The sequence below is a fragment of the Oryx dammah genome, unplaced genomic scaffold, assembly GCF_014754425.2.
Source record: "Oryx dammah isolate SB20612 unplaced genomic scaffold, SCBI_Odam_1.1 HiC_scaffold_17, whole genome shotgun sequence".
Classification (NCBI taxonomy): Eukaryota; Metazoa; Chordata; class Mammalia; order Artiodactyla; family Bovidae; genus Oryx; species Oryx dammah.
Window position 1 is genome coordinate 74,603,057 of NW_024070201.1, and position 22,272 is coordinate 74,625,328.

The 22,272-nt window shown below is 48.2% G+C and overlaps 1 protein-coding gene across 1 annotated transcript in view; it reads left to right on the plus strand.

Annotated features, from left to right (window-relative positions):
- CUNH11orf49 (chromosome unknown C11orf49 homolog) overlaps window positions 1-22,272 on the plus strand; it is a 211,592-nt gene that overhangs the window by 176,595 nt on the left and 12,725 nt on the right. Inside the window, exon 4 of the mRNA XM_040259153.1 lies at window positions 10,830-10,914. Coding sequence (XP_040115087.1) covers window positions 10,830-10,914 — 85 coding nt within the window. The remainder of the gene's footprint in view (window positions 1-10,829; window positions 10,915-22,272) is intronic.

A 22,272-nucleotide genomic window follows, 5' to 3' on the forward strand; every position in this document is an offset into this window, starting at 1 on the left:
TTGCTCCTGGAGAGAGACTCTTCTTTTCTCCTAGCTGGAGCCTCCTTCCACAGTGCCACTTGGCTCCCCAGCCTGGGCACGGGCGGCATGTTGGGTTTCACATGGTCATCAGAGCTAAGGCAGTGCCCCCTGTCCCCGCTAGCCCCAGGCCTTGCCCCGGTCCTCCACCTCTCAGCAGCTGCATCATGACATCCAGAAGAGAGGGTGGCACCCTGAGGGTCTAGCCCAGTCTGGAGGGTTCTTCCATGCCAGCCCAGCCCTCCAGTTCAGTACCGCAGCCCCTCACCTGATCAGACTGCTGGGATGCGCCGAACACAATCCCTGGGGAATAGCTTTCGGACCCTGATTAGAAACGCTCACGTCTTTTTAAATCTTTGTATAATATAAAGAGTTTCTGGGGATTTTGTCATTATTGGTGGATGTGCTGCGTCTTCATGGCTGCGCTCGGGGTTTTTCTAGTAGCGGTGAGCAGGGAGCTACTCTGGTTGCCGTGCGCGGGCTTCTCAGCGTGGTGGCTTCTCTCGTTGCAGAGCCCGGGCTCCAGGGCCCACAGACTCAGGACTTGTGGCTCACGGGCTTAGTTGTCCCCTGTGGGATCTTCCTGGATCAGGGATCAAAGCCATGTCCCCTGCATTGGCAGGTGAATTCTTAACCACTGGACCCCCTGGGACGTCCCCCTAGGGAATTTCTTTTGTTTATTCTAAAATTCGGGGTGAAATTGTTACTGTACCTGATTTAATACTTTGCCTAGAATGTATGTGCTGGTCAAGAAGTAATAGTCACTTGGTGCTGGGCTTTGTTATAATCAAATATGAAAACGAAAGAGTCTGGCTCTCTGCCCCTGTTTGAACACACTTTGCAGAGTCTAGAGACTAATGAGTTGGCAAAGAATTGTATTAATAATGCCCCGGAGGTGTCACTGGGAGCCATTGCTGCTTCTCATTCCTTTTGTAAAATCATTTCCCTTTCAGTAAACAATCATTTCCCTCCATTTACAATATAAAACAACCGTGCTATCAAAGAAGATAAAATTTAAGAACACGGCCTGCCCTTCTTCTGAGGTTTTGCTGGACAAGAACATCCCCCGTGGATGTTCGCAGTTTTCCTGTGTCTCGTGGTACCCAGTGCTACGTGAGGGGTGAAGCTGTCAGATGTCTCGCCTCCTCCCCCTACTCCCCCCTCTCTCCCTTCCCCTCCTTGCAGAGTAGCGCTGAGATATTTACTCAGCTGCAGACTGGTACCAAAGCCTCAGTGCCCTGGGGAAAGGAAGGGGTGGTATGGTCATGCCCTGAATTATCCATGTCCTTCCGAGCATCTCTTGGCAGAGCAGCCTGGCTGGGGGGGCAAATGTCATTTGGAAGGAGACTTCACAACCCCTGCATGAAATAACAAACACAATGGCAACTGAAAATTGGAGAGTCCACTCATGGGCTATGGTGTTCTCTGGGCTCTGTGGTAGTTCCTACCGAGATCATGCAGCCAACCAACTAGAGGCTGTTCAGTCCTCTGGGATTCCCCGTGGCTTGGGAGCATTTCATTATCTCCGGCTCCTGTCCCAGCCCTCAGCCTGAAGGCACTCATGCAAATGAACTCAGACTAAACCCCAGTTCCTCCTCCAGACTTTCAGAGGTAAAAAAAATAAATAAATAAAAACAACCCTCGATTCAGTCAGGCTTGGGGGAAGGCTTCTCTGAGTAAGGGACAAAGATATGGCCCTTGTTCTTTCATCCTTGCTTTCATGACACCACTCTGACCCTGGAAAGGGCACCGTTTCCCAGGAAGAGCAAAGAGGCATCTGACTCTTCAACCACACACTGCCGCAGTTCTTCGGACCAAATGTGTGGACCCATATGGTGGTCTGTGAGGAAGATGTAGAGATGACTCAGCTGCCCCCACAGAGCTTCAGAGCCCAGAGTTTCCACACCAGGAAGGCAAGACCAGATGGAGAAAAGACAAGAGAAGTTCTTCAATCCTTCTTTTCCAAGAAAGGAGGAAGTGAGAACGAGTTAGCCCTTGAACATATTGAGCATGACTAATTTCTGACGAGATGAGTTTTCTTAGCCATCATAACCTCATCCATCACTCTCTAGGATTAGAGTGGGACAGCCAAGAAAAGAATATTTTGAGTCAGGGGTTGGGTATGTTGAAAACTTCAGTATTCTTGCCAGAGTTGTAACAGTGCACGCATGCTACAGCACTTCAGTCGTGTCCGACTCTTTGAGACCCTGTGGACCGTAGCCCTCCAGGCTCCTCTGTCCCTGGGGTTCCGAGGGCAAGAATGCTGGAGTGGGTTGCCACGCTCTCCCCCAGGGGATCTTCCTGACCCAGGGTCAAACCCGAGCCTCTTTGGCTTCCTGCATTGGCAGGCAGGTTGTTAACCACTAGCGCCACCTGGGAAGCCCCAGAGTTTTAATTTCCAGGCAAGAGTACTGGAGTGGGATGCCACTGCCTTCTCCGTTAACAGTGGTAAACTGAATGCCTAAGAAGTGAACCCTAGGCTTCTTCTGATTTTCATGGTCAAACTGGTGATCTCTTCCAGTGAAAATCAGTATTCAGGTTGACTGGACTGAGCGCTTGCTAAGAAAGTGCTAGACGTCAGCAAGGCCGTGGAGTGTAGTTACACCTGCTGTAATTCATTCGGTTCACTGAGAGCCGGGTTACCTGACCAACCAGGACTTTTCCCATTTCCAGCACCCGGCTCACCTCCTCGCACTACCCTAAATTTACAGTCATGCCTCCTGTGTCTGGGGACCGCTCCTCTCTGTGTTCACACGGCAACCAGAAACTCGTCCCTCTGAATTTAATCTGGGTCACTGTGCGGTGTGTGTTTTCTTCATTTGTTCTTTCAGCGGGTGTTTACTACTATAATCCGACATTGTGCTGAGGACTTTAGTTAGGTCCAAAGATGCCTTAATTTCAGGACTTCAGTTAATAATTATTAAACAGTTCTCCCATTTACTGAGCGTTTTGATAATTTTTTAGAAACACCTCATATACAAATTACCTCCTTTTATTTTTATAACAATCCCATTAGACAGGTACTGTCGTTAGTCACATTACTAAGAGGAAACCAAGGTTCAGAAAAGTTGTCTAGGGAATTCCCCAGGAGGCCAGTGGCGGGGACTCCGAGCTTTTACTGCTGAGGGCACGGATTCTATCCCGGTAGAGGGTCTAAGATCCCACAAGCTGCAGCCAAAAACAGGAAAAGGAAACAAAAGAAAAGTTGTCTAACTTGTCCAAGTCACGCTGGCGGTAACTAGTGGGACCAGGTTTTGAAGCCAGGTCATCTGATTACGAAGTCTGGGCTCTGCAGTAACACAACTGCCCTGCCCACCTGCAAGGTATCTGTATTTTTGTTGTTGTTGTTCAGTGGCTAAGTTGTGTCTGACTCTGTGACCCCATGGACTGCAGCATGCCAGGCTCCTCTGCCTTCCACCGACTCCCAAAGTTTGCTCAGTTTCATGTCCATTGAGTCATTGATGCTCTCTAACCATCTTGTCCTCTGCCGCCCTCTCTTCCCCCTGCCCTCAGTCTCTGCCAGCATCACAGTCTTTTCCAGTGAGTCAGCTCTTCGCATCAGGTGGCCAAAGTATTGGAGCTTCAGCTTCAGCATCAGTCCTTCCAATGAATATTCAGGACTGATTTCCCTTAGGATTGACTGGTTTGATCTGCTTGCAGTCCCAGGGACTCTCAAGAGTCTCCCATATCACAATTCAAAAGCATCAATTCTTCAATGCTCAGCCTTCTTTATGGACCAACTCTCACATCCATGCATGACTACTGGAAAAACTATAACTTTGACTATTCAGACCTGTGTCGGCATAGTAATATCTCTGCTTTTTAATACAGTGTATAGGTTTTCATAACTTTCCTTCCAAGAAGCAAGCGTCTTTTAATTTCATGGCTGCAGTCACCATCCACAGTGATTTTGGAGCCCAAGAAAATAAAATTTGTCACTGCTTCCACTTTTTCCCCTTCTATTTGCCGTAACGTGATGGGACCGGATGCCATGATCTTAGTTTTTTGAGTGTTGAGTTTCAAGCTAGCTTTTTCACTCTCCTCACCAAGAGGCTCTTTAGTTTCTCTTCGCCGTCTGCCGTTAGAGTGGTATCATCTGCATGTCGAAGGTTATTGATATTTCTCCCAACAATCTTGATTCCAGCTTGTGATTCAGCCAGACTGGCATTTCTCATGATGTATTCTGCATATAAGTTAAATAAGCAGGGTGACACTATACAGCCTTGACATATTCCTTTCCCAATTTGGAACCAGTCTGTTGTTCCATGTCTGGTTCTAACTGTTGCTTCTTGACCTGCATACAGGTTTCTCAGGAGACAAGTAAGGTGGTCTGGTATTCCCATCTCTTTCAGAATTTTCCACAGTTTATTGTGATCCCCACAGTCAAATCCACACACCCAGAAAAATGAGATGGTTGGGTGGCATCACCAACTTGATAGACATGAGTTTGAGCAAGCTCTGGGCCTTGGTGATGGACAGGGAAGCCTGGTGTGCTGCAGTTCATAGGGTTGCAAAGAGTCAGACACAACTGAGCGACTGAACTGAACTGAACACAGTCAAAGGCTTTAGGGTAGTCAGTGAAGCAGAAGTAGATATTTTTCTGGAACTCCCTTGCTTTCTCCATGATCCAACAAATGTTGGCAATTTGATCTCTGGTTCCTCTGCCTCTTGTAAACCCAGCTTTTACATCTGGAAGTTCTTGATTCATATACTGCTAAAGCCTAGCTTGAAGGATTTTGAGCATAACTGTATCAGCATGTAAAATGAGCTCAGTTGTGCAGTAGTTTGAACTTTCTTTGCCCTTCTTAGAGATTGGAATGGAAACTGAACTTTTCCAGTCTGGTGTCCACTGAGTTATCCAAATTTGCTGACATATTGAGTGCAGCACTTTAACAGCATCATCTTTTAGGATTTGAAATAGCTCAGCTGGAATTCAGTTACCTCCATTAGCTTTGTTCATAGTAATGCTTCCTAAGGCCCACTTGACGTCACACTCCAGAATGTCGGGCTCTAGGTGAGTGACCGTGCTATCGTGGTTATCTGGGTCATGAACACCTTTCTTATATGGTTTCTCTGTGTATTCTTGCCACCTCTTCTTAATCACTTCTGCTTCTATTAGGTCCTTGCCGTTCCTTTCCTTTGTTGTACCATTCCTTGCATGAAATATTCCCTTAATACCTCCAGTTTTCTTGAAGAGATCTCTAGTCTTTCCCATTCTGTTGTTTTCCTCTATCTGTATTTTACCTTAAGATATAAAGTTTGCAAGTAACCTGGCATAAATAATCCTGTCATCAGAAGTCAAGTCCCTCACAAACCAGTCAGATCCTACCTGCTAGAATACCACTCACTGGACCTTGAATGCTAAACCAGCAAACATCTGAATCTCAATCTTCCCTCCTCTTATTAGTTCTGTCTCTTTGAAAAGTCATTAACCTTAAAAAAAAAAAAAACTTGTTTCTTTATTTCTGAAATGATAATATCAAATACTAACAGAGCACTTATGATGGGACCCTTGTTCTCAGTAGTTTAACTCACAACAACTGTATGATGTTGGTTATCCTTATCCCCACTTTATAGATGTTGAAACTGAGGCATAGAATGCTTAAAGGTCAGTACTTTGAAATCAGTGGCAGGGCTTGGATCTGGACCCACGCAGTCTAACTCCAGAGTCCATGCTGGGAGCTACGATGCAGTACCGAGCTGCCTCCTGAGATGATAGGATGGAGCGGGGTTGAGACCTTTGGTCCCCGAGCTGGGCACACAGTCAATGGGGCTCTTAGGAGGTTTAGAATAAGAAAGATGAACAGCTCTGGCCACCCACAAAAAGAGCAGCACCAGTTTGCGGGGGAATGTTCTGATTTTGATCTTATACCAAACTCGTCTCATGTCTTTGCCTTTGAACTTTTCAGGACCTAGGGGATTCCTTTAGAGCAGGTGGCTGGTGGTGCACACCGCCTGCCTTCCTGCACCTGCCGACAGTGGGCGGGATACACGGTGTAGCCGCCGCTCAGGTGTACTCATTCCTGCCTCCCCGTGGCCCCCAGCCCAGCACAGGCCGCAATGCTGGAGCTGCAGTCTTTCCTGTTGACAGTAATTAGAACCTTTCAGACTCAATTTCTTACATGCAAAAAAATCCCAATTCACTTGAATTGTCTCCTTGATCCTGTTCACCTGGAGCTATTTAGTCCCTACAGTTTGTTTGGAGTGGAGAACAAGCTTTTAAGCCTTCACCCATTACCGTTGATAAGATCAAGGTGCAGAAAATGTTAGTTGGGTAAACTTTGGAGCCAGACTGCCAGAGCTTGGATTCCAGTTCCACCAGTTAAGCATGATCTGAGTTTTTGTATCTGTGAAATGGGGATAACCACAGTGAAGATTAGATGAGACAGCACAGGTAAAACCCTTGGAAGAACTGTGTCTGGTCCAGAGTAAGTGCCCAGTAAGTGTTCACCCTAGGTATTATTATCATCATTAAGCCCATCCAGCCCTTGGGCCCAAAAGGCTACCCGCTGCAGTATTCTGGCCTGGAGAATTCCATGGCCTGCATAGTCCATGGGGTCGCAAAGAGTCGGACACGACTGAGTGACTTTCACTTTGCTTCCTTTCCCCTCCCAGCCTAGGAAGCCAAGGCTCTGGGAAGCCAAACATGCTGCTCCTGTCCCCCACACTCTGGACCCTTGTCTCCTCACTTCCTAGATAATTTCATCTCTCTGAGCCTTCATGTACTTATCTGTGCAGTAGGGCTAGGACTAGAGTCTATCTCATGAAGTTGTCTTGAAGTTAAGCAGGCTACTTCAGAGCCTGAGCACAGAGCTCAGCGACTGTCTGACTCACTATTGTTATTCCTGAAGCACAAAGGGGCTGCCTGCAAGGCTGGTCTTCAAGATCTTGGAGAGCTCTTTAGAGCCAAAGGACCCAAAGGCAGGAGCATTTAGGATTAACCAATGGCTGAGTTGGAGCCTCTGAGCTGGGGAGGCCGCCAGCTTGTTGGGAATGGCGTGCAACTCTGTCGTGCAACTCGGTCGTGTCCAACTCTGTGCAACCCTGTGGACTGTATAGCCCGCCAGGATCCTCTGTCCATGGGATTCTCCAGGCCAGAATACTGGAGTGGGTTGCCATGCCCTCCTCCATACATTGTTGTTCTTGTTGTTTAGTTGCTAAGTCATGTCCAATTCTTTTGCTACCCCATGGACTGTAGCCCCTCAGGCTCTTCTGTCCGTGGGATTTCCCAGGCAAGAATACTGGAGTGAGTTGCGATTTCCTTCTCCAGGGGATCTTCCTGGGAACGGAGGAGGCATAAAATGCAGACTGCAGAAGAATATTCAAGAACAGGTTTGACTCAAACAAGCTGACAGAATTTTCAAGGCAGAACACTCCTAGGGGTTCAAGCTTTAAACTCAGCAAGAAACTTCTTCCTCCTCTCATCTCCTGCCTTTGTATTTAAAAACAAAACCAAGCGATTTCCCTGGTGGTCCAGTGGCTAAGACTCCATGCTCCTGATGCAGGGGGCCTGGGTTCAATCCCTGGTCAGGGAACTAGATTCCACATGGCCCAACTAAAGATCCGGCATGCCATGACTGAAGATCCCGAGTGCCACAACTAAGACCCAACACGGCCAGAAATGAAATAAGTAAATGAATGAACACTAAAAGCAAAACCAAATAGCTGCTGTTGTTTGGCATTACTGTGCTCTAGACATTCCGCCGAGTACTTTCTAGACATCATCTCTTTTACTCTTGACTTGAGCCCTGAAAGGTAGGTGTCGTCATTCTCATTTCACAGATGAGAAACTGAGATTTAGAGGAACTGAGCAATTTGCCCAAGGTTATCTACCTGGGGAACCAAAGAGCCAAGGTTTGACCCCGAGCCAGAGGGACAGGGGAAGAACAGCTCTCCTTTGCTCATCAATGCTCTGATTCCGGGACAAGACTTAACTGCTCACCCTTCTCCCAGATACCCACTGTGCAACCCAGGAGTGTTTCCAAGCGACAGGTGCGTCTCCTTTGAAAGCATCTGGCCTTGATATTATCCTGAGTCTGCTTTAATAGAACTGCTGTCTTAAAGAAATAGAACTGCTGTCTTCCACAGTTAAGGGAGCCAAAGTTGTGTATCTGCCTGCACTTTCACTCATCTCTTTATCTGACTGTCTTCCTCACTTTACATTTGGGAATGTCAAGTTCCAGAAGTGGTGAACAGGATGTATTCTGTTTTTCTGATGTATTTAGTATTTCCCAGAACTGTCGATGCTTTGGAGAAGAACAAAATTATTTTCGTAAATTACTCTTCTGTCCTTAGGAAGCAAGTATTTGAAACATGTGAGTTAGAATGTCATCAAGAACCTAAAAAATGCTGAGGGCAGGAAAACCAGGAGGCTAGAGGCTAAGACGGAGTCCCAGCGTGGTGTTTCTTGGTTAAATAAGTGGGGGTAGGGGGCAGGTGTCACAACTCTGTCTCAGCTTCTCATTTTCCTTCATGCTGTTTATCTTCCCAAGAGTATCTTGCAGATAATTTGGGGGATAAATATGAATAACTGGGAAATACTTTGGCCCGCCCTAAGAATGGCATCAGATCCATCCACCAAATCTTAGCCTCAGTTCAGTTCAGTTCAGTCGCTCAGTCATGTCCGACTCCTGCGACCCCATGGACTGTAGCCCACCAGGCTCCTCTGTCCATGGGATTCTCCAGGCAAGGATACTGGGGTGGGTTGCCATTTCCTTCTCTAAATCTTAGCCTAGAAGAGCTTTAATGATTCAAAGACAGAACTCACTCCTCTCTGCACAGGGAGCTTTGGAGTGAGAGGAGCAGGAACACATTCGATTCAGTGGCTTTTCCCCGTTTCATTTTTCCTGTCTTCACCCCAAGTCTGCGAGCCCACAAGTAGCTGTTACTCTTTCCCCTGAAGAACAAAGCCTCCGACTAGGCTGGTGCCCGAGGTCAGGCGAGCGAGGAGAGGGAAGCGCCCCCCCCCGCTCCCGCCCCTTTGTGGCCGAGATGAAGGCCACAAGCCGTCTTGGTCCTCTGACCCACCCTGGTGCTGACGCTGTCCCCTTGATGTCCCCTCGCTGTCCCTGACTGGCAGTGCGGTTAGTCTGACGCTGTGCCTTCACCTTGAATTGAGCCTTGATGAAAAAGGAATAGGAAACCCAGGCCTGTCCCTGGGGATTTGGGGTTTTTATCTTGGAAAAGCATCAACCGAACTCGCAGGGACAGGAGATCTGGATTCCTGTGGCTTGAGCTAACTTAGGTCCAGAGAAACCAAGTGCCTGTGATCACCATCTTCATTCTCCCAGTGTGGCCTTGCCCTCTGGGCTCCCTTCTCTCACCCAGGCTCCCGGTTAGGAGGGCTTCGGGGTTGCTCCATCCTGCTTTACCGTCAGCACGTCCTTCTGTATTTGAAATGCTTTGGTATATGGAATACTTGTGGGTTGAAGCTGCCTGACTGATCTAAAATCCCTCAGCTTTGGGACACACAGTAACAAAACAAGGTTTTTTTTTTCTTTTTTTTTTTAATTTTAATTGGAGGATAATTGCTTTACCATATTGTGATGGTTTCTGCCATACATCAACATAAATTGGCCATCTGTGTACATGTGTCCCTCCATCTGAGGCCCCCCTTCCACCTCCCTCCTCACCCTGTCTGTCCAGGTTGTCCCAGAGCCCCGGCTTTGGGTGCCCTGCTTCATACATCAAAGTCACACTGGTTATCTATTTTGCATATGGTAATGTATAAATCCCATGGACGGAGGACCCTGGTAGGCTGCAGTCCATGGGGTCGCTGAGGGTCGGACACGACTGAACAACTTCACTTTCACTTTTCACTTTCATGCATTGGAAAAGGAAATGGCAACCCACTCCAATGTTCTTGCCTGGAGAATCCCAGGGACGGGGGAGCCTGGTGGGCTGCCGTCTATGGGGTCGCACAGAGTCGGACACAACTGAAGTGACTTAGCATAGCAATGTATGTGTTTCAATGCTAGTCTCTCAAATCATCCCAAAACAGCTTTTAAGCATCAGTGTAGTTCCTCTCCCCTGACATTCTACAAAGCCCTCAGTTTACCTCTCTGGGTTTTCTGCTGAGCCGCGGAGCCTCATCCTGGCTCATCTCTCCCAGAGCACTGCTTCTGTATATCAGGAGTCACTTGGTCACCTTGATTGTAGACCTTGGGTCTTGGCTTCCTACAGTAAGATGGCCAGATGTGTGGGCATCCAAAAGAAGCCAGCCTGCCCAGTACTGGATGGCAGGGCAAGAAGGGCTGTGGGTCGCCCTGCTAACTCTTCTCCCCGATACATTGCAAGACTGCCTCTGCCTCAGCACTGCTTCCAGATATTCTGTGCATGGTCTTTGGGCATGCTGTGGTGAAGGCTACCATGCCAGAGAATTTTAGCAAACGTAGCCAGCTTTGAAATGACTCATTTTTGTGGATTTTCAGACACCAGGAAAATCAAACTGAGAAAGCTAATAAAGTTGCCCCTCTAATTCTCCCTTCTTACCCAACCATCTCTCAAACCAGTGAAGCTCCTTTGGCCCAAATGTTGTAGCTGGGTGCCTCCCATCCTGGAAAAAGTTTGTAGAAATATTGATCGTAAAATATCATCCTTGGGTTAACGCAACCTTAATAGTGACTCACCTTGATCCATGTTGATGTGTGGCAGGAACCAGCATAATATTATAAAGCAATAATCCTCCAATAAAAATTTGTTTAAACAAGAGCAGTTCTACTAGGGTATGTCTGAAACCCCTGAAATGACCGAAAAGACTGTGGTGACTTCCCACTCTGAGGTCTGACGCCTTCCTCTCCATTTCGCTGCAGATTTGCTGACCATGAGGGAATATCACTGCTTGCTGCAATTACTGTGCCCGGATTTCCCACTGGAGCTCACTCAGAAGGCCGCCAGGTATGTCTCCCGGGCTCCCGAAGTAAACTCAGCCCCCTCTCTGGCTCGGGCTTCTGAGAGATAACTGCAACGTATGCAGACAAACACACGTTAGGAGAGAGTAAAACCGATAGGGAAGGAACTGGCATTTGGAGAGGGGTCTATTTGGGATTTGCCCCAAAACATAATATTCACTTTCTGCATCTCCAGGAGGAAGCCAAACGATCCCTGGTGGTTTCTGTGGGGAGCCTTAGGGTCTGCAGATAGAGTTGGGGGGTGGTGAGATGAAGAGGCAAACACACTCACACCGGCTCACACACTCACATGGGCATACACACAGATAAACATCCCTAGAGGACATTCTGAGAAAATATGGCGCAAGCTTTGGCAGCGACTTGTGATGAAGCGGGGTGAAGTTCAAGGCTGGAAAGCGTGAAGGTGATAAATTGTATTATTTATGCTAAAAGACGGTTTTCAATGTTAGTCCAGAACCAGGAAGACCTGGCAGGAATAGTCGGAACCCCCTAGTTTCTGTGTTTGGTTTCACTGTTATTCACATTTCTTAAGCACATGAGGTAGCTTGGCTATGCCTCAGTTAACTTTTACTTATTTAGCTGAAAATCTGAGCTAAGGCAGCAAATGGAAGTGTAGCAAAAATCTTTTTGAAAAATGCCCAAACAGAGGATTTTTAGAAAAATATTCTGTCTTATACACGATAGACGGGCTTCCCTGGTAGCTCAGCTGGCAAAGAATCTGCCTGCAATGAAGGAGACCCCGGTTTAATTCCTGGGTCAGGAAGGTCCCCTAGAGAAGGGATAGGCTACCCACTCCCATATTCTTGGGCTTCCCTTGTGGCTCAGATGGGAAAGAATCCACCTGTAGTGTGGGAGACCTGGGTGTGACCCCTAGGATGGGAAGATTCCCTGGAGGAGGGCATGGCAACCCACTCCAATAATTCTTGGCTGGAGAACCCCCATGGACAGAGGAGCCTGGAGGGCTGCATTCCATGGGGTTGAAAGGAGTCAGACACGACTGAGCACGGCACATAGGACCCAGCATACGTGATAGATACATTTGTTCAGACCCATAGAATGTGCAGCACCGAGAGCGAAGCGTAAATCCAAACTTGGACTTCGGGTGACAATGCGTCAGTGTAGGTTCAACGACTGTAGCAAATGTGCCGGCGGGGTGGGGGGCTTTGATAACTGGGGCAAGTCTGTGCATGTGTGAGGGCAGAAGGCATTTGAGGAATCCCCTCGAGTTCACTGTGAACCTAAAACTGCTCTAGGAAAGTCTAAGTAACAATTTTTTTTAAATGCCCAGCTTCCCTAAATCAATTGATCAAGTATACATACAGAGTAGAGTTGACTAGTAAGGAAGAGGTAAGAGACACTGACCCCTCTGTGCAGTTGAAAATCCAAGTAGAACTCTTAGTCCGGTCTCCATACACACAGAACTTCTATACACATGGTTCCATATACGCGGGTTCAGCTTCTATGGATTCAACCAGCTGCACCTTGTGTATTCACTATTGAAAAGAATCCGCATATAAGTGAGCCTGCACAGTTGAAACCCAGGTTGTTCAAGGGTCAACCATATACTCACATCACCACAATCCATTTTAGAGCATCTTAATTACCCCCGAAAGAAACCCTGCTGCTCTCAGCCACTGCTCCCGAATCCCCCGCCCGTCCTCTCTCGCCTGCAGCAACTACACTCTGTCTCAGTAAATTTGCCTGTTCAGGACACTCAGACAGAAGCACGCGATATGCGGGCCTCTGTGGCTGGTTTCTTTCGCTTAGCCTTATGCTTTCAAAGTTCATCCACGTCATAGCAGCTCTCAGTATTTCCTCTTATCAAATATTTTTTAAAGGTTTCTTATGTGGACCTTTTTTTTTTTTAAGTTTTTACTGAATTTGTTACAATATTGCTTCTGTGTTACGTTTTTGGCTTTTTGGCCCCAAGGCATGTGGGATCTTAGGTCCCTGAGCAGGGATCCAACACGCACTGGAAGGTGAAGTCTTAACCACTGAACCGCCAGACAAGTCGCTCATCAACTATTTACTGAGTGCCAGTTTTGTGCCAGGATCTAATCTGCACACTGGGGGTGCAGTGGTGAATAACATTATAGTCTCTGTACCCACCCACCTTGCCACCAAGGAGCTTCACATCTGATTTAGAAGAGGATTGCTTGGGTGCCGATCACAGCCTGCTGTCCCCCTTTCCCATACCTGAAAGGTAGCGGGTGGGCCCGAGGGCGAGCCTTCTCTATGGTCTTCGGCCCCACCCACCTCCCAGATGCTTCCAAACAACCTGATGTAGCAAGCACTGCAAGGCTAGACTAGAAGGAGCAGAACCCTCTAAAATCCACAGATTCTTACAAGTATTGATATCCAGGGGCTTCTGGAGTGACCTTCCCCTGGTTGTGGTCAGAAGCTTACCGCCCCTCCCCATCACCACCACCACCAAGAGACCCTCTTGTTCTTTAGAACTTCAGACCTTTCCATTTGAGCAGGGAGGAAGCATGGTGGCCCACGCTAATAGACAGCAACGTGAAGGGATGGTGGGGACGCCAGAATCAACAACAGAAGGGCCCAGGACAAGCGTCAGGAGACGGGCTACAAAATTAGAGATGACTTCAGGACTCAAGCTTTGGTGTCGACCCCGCCTCCCCAGCTCCATTCTCTCCCCACCGTACTCCAGCTGCTGCGTGCATGCGTGTGTGTGTGTGGAAAAATCATATCCGTCCCAGAATGTGCCCCTCTGTCTGAGCTCTTCCCATCTCGTCCTGAAGGTCAGGATCCCAGCTTCCTCACAGGAGAGCTCCGGCTTCTGACCAAAACTGCAGGCGGGGGTGCGGATGGCGAGGCCCCCCCAAGGCAGCGGCCGTGCCTGGAGGATGGTCTTCGTGGCCCCGAAGTGGGGACAGGCCGTGGGAGCAGGCGGCAGCCCCTGATGATGTATGTGTAAAGGAATGTGACCCACACGCAGCTGTGCACCAGAGCCTGCCGAGCACAGAGCAGCCCCACGTGCGCCCAACTCCCGGTCGGCACCTTGGCCAGACCTGGGGCGGCAGGTGTGAGCCGGAAACACAGCTGGGGAGAAGAGCCAGCAGACCCCCTGACAGCGCCCGGCCAGAGCCCCGCCCCATCCCCCACTCCTGCAGAATGGAGGTCCTTAAGTTACCGTATCCCTAAGCAGTCACCATCTTCGTCTCCATCCTCCATGGACTGGGCGGCTTTCCTGACGGTTGAAAGAATTCAACTAGAGCCAAACTTCTTTTTTTTTTAACAAGTGAGAGGCCACTTTTGATGGTATTTTAATACCACCCCTCCCCAGCTTCAGGGAAGGTCCTTTTTATTTATGTGTGTGTGTTGGCTGTGCTGGGTCTTCATTGCCGTGTGTGGGCTTTCTCTCGTTGTACCCAGCAGAGGCTCCTCTCCAGGCGTGGTGCGCGGGCTTCTCTTTGCAGTGGCTTCTCTCGTTGCAGAGCACGGGCTGTAGGGCTTCAGTAGTTGAGGCTCACGGGGTAAATAGTAGTGGCGCATGGGCTTAGGTGCCCTGGGGGTTGCAGAATCTTCCCGGACCAGGATCGAACCTGTGTCCCCTGCACTGGCAGGCAGATTCTTTTTTTTTTTTTTTTTGCTTCTTTCATCCTTTCCCTTTCAAGTTGTAAGAACAACACATGTGCGGTAAAGAAATCCAAGAAATTTCAGAAAAGCCAGAATATAGAAATTACAAACACTTAGAATCAGGAGTGTTCCGATTAGTCAGCTTGTATCCATCCAGCGCAGGTTCCTGGCATCCCGTGCCTGGCTGTCGTGTTCAGGCAGAGTCTGGGCTTTGCTCTGAACACAATGGCACGCAGATTCTTAACAACTGGACCACCAGAGAGATTCAAGCCAGAGCTCTTGAGTTCTAATCCTGGTTCCAGCTTATATCCTGGGGAAAGTTATTTAATTTCTTTGAGCCTCAGTTTCCTCATCTGTAAAGTGGGAATAATTGTAATAGTTGTAATAATTGAAGCCACGTATCACGTGATTAAAACGATGCCTGGCATAGAGCAAAAATGTTAGAAACAGTAGTGTTAACCCTGACCCCTAAGAGCACAGGCACCACGGCATTAGAAAGACCTGAGTATCCACACCACCTCTGTCTATTGACTGCATGACCTTGAGGATCTCTCTCAACTTCTCTAAGCCCTGTTTGCCTTGTCTGTAAAATGGGGCTAATAATTACATCATAGGGTGGCTGTAAGATTTCAACAAAATTATATATATGTAAATTGCTTAGCACATTATGGACATTCAATAAATAATATTTTCTTGCTGTTAAAATAATGTTGGTATTATTATTGCCAGACTATTTTTTTTAAATCAGTGGGAAGTCAGACATTGAGAACAGACTTGGGGTTGCCAGCGGGAAGGGATAGGCTGAGATTTTGGGGTTAGCAGATGCAACTGTTACATATAAAATGGATAAACAACACGGCCCTACTGTAGAGCACAGAGAACCATTCCCAGTCTCCCGGGATAAACCATAATGGAAAAGAATATTGAAAGGAGAATATATGTGTGTATAACTGAATCACCCTGCTACACAGCAGAAATTAGCACAACGTTGGAAATGAAGTGTACTTAGATGTAAAAATTAAATAAGTGAGAAGTTCCTGGGTTCCCTAAGGCGCTGCTTTCTGGCCTTCTTCCCCTTCACAACACTCAGAAAATAATAGGTAACAAAAAGTAGGGTAAAGACAAGACTGCCTGTGGTTAGCCCCTGGGCTAGGGGCCCCTCACACCTGTAGCCCATCCAAGGCTCACAGGACACGTGTAGGAAGCCTCGCTCCAAGGGTGAAGATTTCAAGCAGTGGCTCTCCAACCTGAGAGTGTGCCAGACTCACCCGCAGAACTTAGTAAACTACAGATGGCCCAGGCCCTGTCCTCAGAGTTCAGGGGGTCTGAGATGGGGCTCAAGAATTCATGTTTCTTAGAGGTTCTCAGGTGATGCTCACGGGTCTGGGACCACTCTCTGAGAACCTCTTTAGAACTTTGCATGCCCATCTCATTCTGCCATTTTAGAATTGATTGCACTCAAAGGAATTGCGTTCCTTCTCACTCTTGTCATCTGAAATCGTATTTAACTCACTTCTCTGTCTCTGAAAGCCACATTTCCTAGTCAGTAATACGTGTTTAATAGGAAGAGCTCTTCTGCCATGGTTGTATGCTGAATACATACAGCACTTTGAAAGCATATAGACTCCTAACAAATCTAGAATGTCCTTCTTTATGCCTCCTGCCTGCAACATCACCCTGCTCAGACCTCCTCCCAGGCCGGACCTGCCATCTGACAGTGTCGCTGCTGCCCCAGAGGTCTTTCGCCCAAACAGAAGATCCTTTCCTTCCCCATCCTTTCATTTCCCAGATATTTATTGAGTGCCTGTTATGTGCCAGTCATCGTGCTTGTGGAGGAGCTATGACAGTGAGCAAAACAGATGTGGTTCCAGCCCTTGCCAGCCGATAGAGTGGCAGACATTAAATCAATGAAGAGCCAAGTGCTGCAGGGACGCATAAACAGGTTACAGCCTAACCTGGTAAAGTAGGAGAAGCTGGTCCATAAGGCAGGGATAGACATGTTGGATCGGGGACCTGAAGGGTCTGTACGAGATGAACTTGCTCTGTCAGCTCTGTGTTCTCTGTGTGTGCTTCATCGCTCAGTTGTGTCCAACTCTTTGCACACCCCCTGGACTGTAGCCCGCCAGGCACCTCTGTCCATGGGATTCTCTAGGCAAGAATACTGGAGTGCTGTGCCCTCCTCCAGGGGACCTTCCCAACCCAGAGCTGGAATTGAACCCAGGTCTCCCATGTTGCAGGCGGATTCTTTACCGCCTGAGCCACCAGGGAAGCGTGATGGTCTTGCACTAAGTCTTAGCCCTACAACTACTAAGACTTATTGTAAGGCCACCGTGACAGTGAAAGTCACTCAGTCGTGTCCGACTCTCTCTGACCCTATGGACTGTATAATCCGTGGAATTCTCCGGGCTAGAATACTGGAGTGGGTAGCCGTTCCCTTCTCCAGCAGATCCTCCCAAACCAGGGACTGAACCCAGGTCTCCTGCATTGCAGGTGAATTCTTTACCATCTGAACCACCAGGGAAGCCCAAGGCCGTCATAATGCCCCCTGAAAATTGGGACTTGCCATCTGTCTCTACGAGGATTAAGCCACTGCAGCAGCTGAACTTCAACACACGCTGAATGGGGTCATTAGGAATGAGGTACTCTGTGTTCTGGGAAAAACTAGCAGAACAGGCCTTCAGATAGTTAGATGTTTTCAGGAAGATTTTATGAGTCCAATCCTTGCCTCTCCTCACACCTAGAAAAGCACTAAAATCATTCATGGAGACACCTGCTCCTCGTGGCTAGCAGTAAACTTCACAAGACTAGCAGCAACTTCCTGCAAAAGTGCGTGCTTGACTGTATGTTCCCCTTCACCAAAACCAGTATATGCTGAGCTTCCCCACCTCTGCAGAGCAGTTCCTCAGACCTATCTGAGGCGCTGTCTCCCAGGCTGTAGTCCTCATTTTGCCCCAGATAAAACTTAACTCACAACTCTCACATCGTGCATTTTTTTCAGTTGATGTTTATCCTCTAGGAGAAAATAAAATTAGATCACTACTTCAGACCATATGCAAAAGTCAGTTTCATATAGATTACAGAAAATCCATGTGTGCATGTGTGATCAGTCTTGTCCGACTCTTTTGCTGCCCTGTGGACTATAGCCCACCAGGCTCCTCTGTTCATGGAATCTGCCAGGCAAGAATACTGGAGTAGTTTGCCATTTCCTCCTCCAGGGGATCTTCCCGACCCAGAGATTGAACCCAAGTCTCCTGCGTTGGCAGCTGGATTGTTTATCAACTGTTGCCACCTGGGAAGGCTGGATTATAGACGTAAGTGTAAAATGCAAAGCTATAATACTCTTAAAAGAGATTAGAAGAAAATATTTTATTGCCACCGGGTAGTTAAAAAATTCTTAAATGAGATTTAAATTCTTTAAGCCCAACCCCAATGGACGAGGTTGATAAGCTGACCACAAAACGGCATCCAGTCATTCAGCCAGTGTTGAAGGAGAATGCCATCACCTGCTGCTGGTGAAAGCAGTGAAGAGGACAAAGCCCCTGCCCTCGTGGAGTAGATGTTCTAGAGAAAGAAGCATCTGCGGGGAAGCAGGAGCACCCTGGCGGAGACTGAACCCAGGCCGCGACCTCGCAAGCGCGGAGCCCTCGCCCAGCGGAGAGTGAGGATGAGAAACGTCTGTCCAACAAAAGACACCATACACAAAGTTGAAGGACAAGCCAGAGACTTGAAGAAGATATTTATCACCTATGTAACTAACAACAAATCAGTCTACAGAATTGTTTTAGTATCGAGATTGTCTATAAAGAACTCCTACAAGCGCATAACAAAAAAATAAAGGACCTCAGTAGAAAAATAGTCCAAAGATATGAAGAGCTAATACACAGAAGAGAAAATCCTAACAACTACCAAACATTCGGGCATATTTTCCTGGCCAAACTCGCTAGTTATCAGGGAAAGGCCAATTAAGTTGAGATACCCCCTCACAGTCATCAAATTGGCAAAAATTGTAAAGTGAGATAATGCAAGTGTCGGTGAGGACATGGAACTGAGGGAACCCACACACTCTGCTAGTGGGAGTGTAACTTGGCTTAATCACTTGGAAGCAATTTGGGCGAATCTTTAAAAGTTCAAGAAATGAGAGGGCGTATGTGTATACATACAGCTGGTTCACTTTGCTGTACAGTAGAAACGAACACAGCATTGTGAAGCAACGATATTCCAATAATTTTTTTTAATAAGAGGAAAATGGAAAAAAAAATTCCAGAAAGTTCTGAAAAAAAAATTTGAATTTGCCATGTGCAGGGAACTAGTTACATAATAGTAAAAAAAAAAAAAAGTTCATGAGGTATGGCTGAGTCTAAGGAGACAGGCAGCATTATTTGTAATAGCTACCAGTGAAGCCCTATGCCTGTTGCCACGCCGTAGAAAGGACAAAATGTCTTAAATCTATTCCATGGAATTCTATACAGCAGCTAAAATGAATACAGGGAGGTGGGACTTCCCTGGTGGTCCAGTGGTTAAGAATCCGCCTTCCAATGCAAGGGACTCAGGTTTGATACCACGGGGATCCTACCATGCCAAATAGATGTTTTTTCTTAAATAATAAAGTGAATACAGGGAGATATATATGCATCAGCATTGATATATCTCAAAATGGCGAGTTGCAGAAGGATGCATAGAGCTTGAGAACAGGCAAAGCAAAGTTATATCATGCTTTAAGAATGTAAACATTTGTGTGAGTCAACAGCAGGATGAAAGCACGCAGAGGGTGGCCAAGCCCAAGTTTCAGTGAATGAATGAATGCTAAGCCCTCAAGTTCCCGCAGGATCTCGGAGGAGGGAGGTAGAGGGGGGTGTCCAGGTGTTCTAAACAGTGCGTGTAATCGCTTACAAAGCTTTTAAACACTGAAGCAAGGGTGGGGAAATGTGAAGATTGGAGAGGAAGTTAGCTATTGGGTACACAGATGTTTTTTCTGTTATTCTGTGTAATTTTCTGAAGTTTTAAATATTGTATTTAAAATGAAAAAGGTGTGGATAAAAGAACACTCTGTGTGATTTCAATACCTTTAAACCACGAAGTTTTTCCACCTTGGTTTATGTCCCTGGATGTGTTCCAGTGTCTCCTAGTTTATGATCTGTGGTAACTTGAATTTATACCCTACTGTTGTGTGAAAATTGTGTAAGCTTTATGTCGAATTGGTCCATGGTGCTTTTCGGCTCTACTCCATCCTTCGACTTTTCTGTATTCATTCTATTAATTTTGAGAGTTTGATATTGAAACTCCAACTAAAAATCTTAATTTATCTACTTAAAAAGTAGTTGTAATATATAGTGAAACTATTATGTAACTTTGATATGTATTTTCCACGCTTTCGTAATTCAAAATATAAAAAAGAGAAAAACAAGTAAAAGGAAGAAGGTGGGCAGGATTTAGGAAGGGAGCAGGGAGAGCGAAAGGCCGTCTCGGGCAAGTAAGCAACCTGGAAAGGAGCCAGTGAGGACTTGGGTGCCCTGGGGGTGCCAGGGAGCTGGGAGAAGGAGGGCGGGCCTCCCAGGCCATGCACGGGGTGTGGGCTTTATCTTAAGAGCGTGGGACAGTTGCCCCCAGCCCCAGCCATGAGGCTCCTGGGGAGAGACCAGGATCATGCAGCCGAAATGGCCGAGCGGGGCCTTCATGGCCTCTGCAAGGAAGAAGCAGCGTCCAGGCCTCGGCGTCCAGCCCACCTGGGGGCCGCAGCTCTACAGGAGTGGGAGAAGGGACAGCGCCCCCCCACCCCCCACGGTGGAAGGCGTCACGGCCACGTCTCACCTGGAGCAGCTACAGTTGGCCCAGGAGCTGTGACTAGAGTCAGAGAGGCCTGTGTTCAAATTACAGCTCTTTTGCTTCTGGCTTGAAAACCCTGGTCAAGTTTCTGAGGCCCTGTGTTCTCAGTGAAGATATCCATCGATCTCACGTCAGAGGATCAACGGGAGAAGAAAGTGCAATGCCGGAGGCACAGCGCTAGCCAAGCAAGCCCTTACTGGACGCTGTGTAGCTGTAATCATTGCTGCTAGCCAGGCTCTCTGGGTCCAGCTTCTCAGGCACTGCAGGGCAGGGGGCATTGGGGCCCCCTGGAAGTGCAGCCCGGAGCCCGGGGAGAACCACAACCTGGACGCCCCACGCTGCTCAGAGGGCCTGGACTGGAAGCAGCTCGTGCAGCACAGGGGGGTCTCCAGTGCAGCCCTGCGGGCGGGCAGCCCTAAGGAAGTGTTGCAGAGAACCGTGGCAATACCTGGAGAAGGCAGCCAGGCTGTGGTTTCGCCCTCGCTCATGGCCCTGACATTAAGGCAGACTCCACAGAGGTGTCCCGGGATCCCAGACAGGCCTGGAGACGCCCTTCACCTTCACCCATGAACAATGCAGCTCATGTGACCTCCCAGAGGAAGTGCCGGCATGGGAGACTTCTCGCCAGCCCCGGCGCCCCCCAAAAGTGGACTTGAAACAGGATAGCTCGCTTCCGCCTGAGAGCCTGTGCCCGGCCAGGCACTGGCTGCACTTCCTCCGAGCTATATTTTTATTCGCTATTTTGAGCTCTTCCATCACCTGAAACCAGCTAGAACACTCTTATGGATGGCAGCTAACACTGATTTTGAGTCATTACTGTGTATACCAGTAATATATAACAGTAGAATAGACGCAGCGTATCACCATATTGAATCTTCACCAGAATTCTGTGAATTGGGAACTAGAATTATCTCCTCTACAGATGAGGAAACTAAAGCTCCAAGAGAAAACGTGACTTGCCGAGAAAAGGAAACTTGGGCAGGGAGTTCTAGAGCTGGGTGGGATTGAATCCCCGCTGAACTGCAAAACAAAACAAAACAAAACAATACATCTTCTGCCACTCAACCCAGGGATGCTGACCTTTAAGGGGGAATAGGAAGCTGGCACATCACAGATTCAGGCTGAAAACTGTTGCTTCGTTGGCACCCACCAAACATCCAGCCAGCCAGCCCATCCCAGCTGTTGGAAGTCAGCATGGGAGGGCAAGAACAGCCAGGCCCCTCGGGATGGGCTCAGACCCTGCCAAGCGCTCTTTTCTTTCTCCATTCCAGCTGCTGCCCTGGACTCCACCCTCCACATGTTTCTGCTCAGAGCCAGCCTCTCCTTCTCCCCCAGAGCCCCCTCTCTCCAGCCCCGAGGCCGGCATGCCAGGGTCCCTCCCCGACCCAGTACAGACTTTTGCTGGCAGCCGCTCCCTGCTGGCTCTGCTTCAAAGCTGGAGCAGGCCCCTCTCCTCCAGGTGTCAGGAGCGGCTGGCACATTAGCAGAAGGCCTCTGGCAGGAAGGGGTGTCGAGCCAGGAAACTCCTCCTCCTGACCCTCAAGGGGATGGGGCCAGGTTCGAGTTCAGGGTGGAGCCGCTGTCGGTGAGGTGAAGGGCCTACAGCCTGGGGTCATCACAGTCACCACGGGCAGAGACAGAGCCGCAGCCTCCTGCCTGCCTCTCTCCACAGTTGTGAGATCCCGGTGCCAGATGCCCAGGACTCTTACGGGTCAGAGTGATAGTCTGGAGATGGACAGTGTGGCATTCCATGTTTCTAAAAGCACCTTTTTGTGAGGTTTTTCAACAGCAAACTTCTCCCCAGTGAGAACCAGAGTTACCAGATGTTAGTTCTCTCCGCCCTTGGGATGTGCTTCTGTCAGAGCTAGAAGAAGCCCGCTCAGACTTTGGGGAAGTATTCCGCTTGAATATCTCCAGCAGCAGG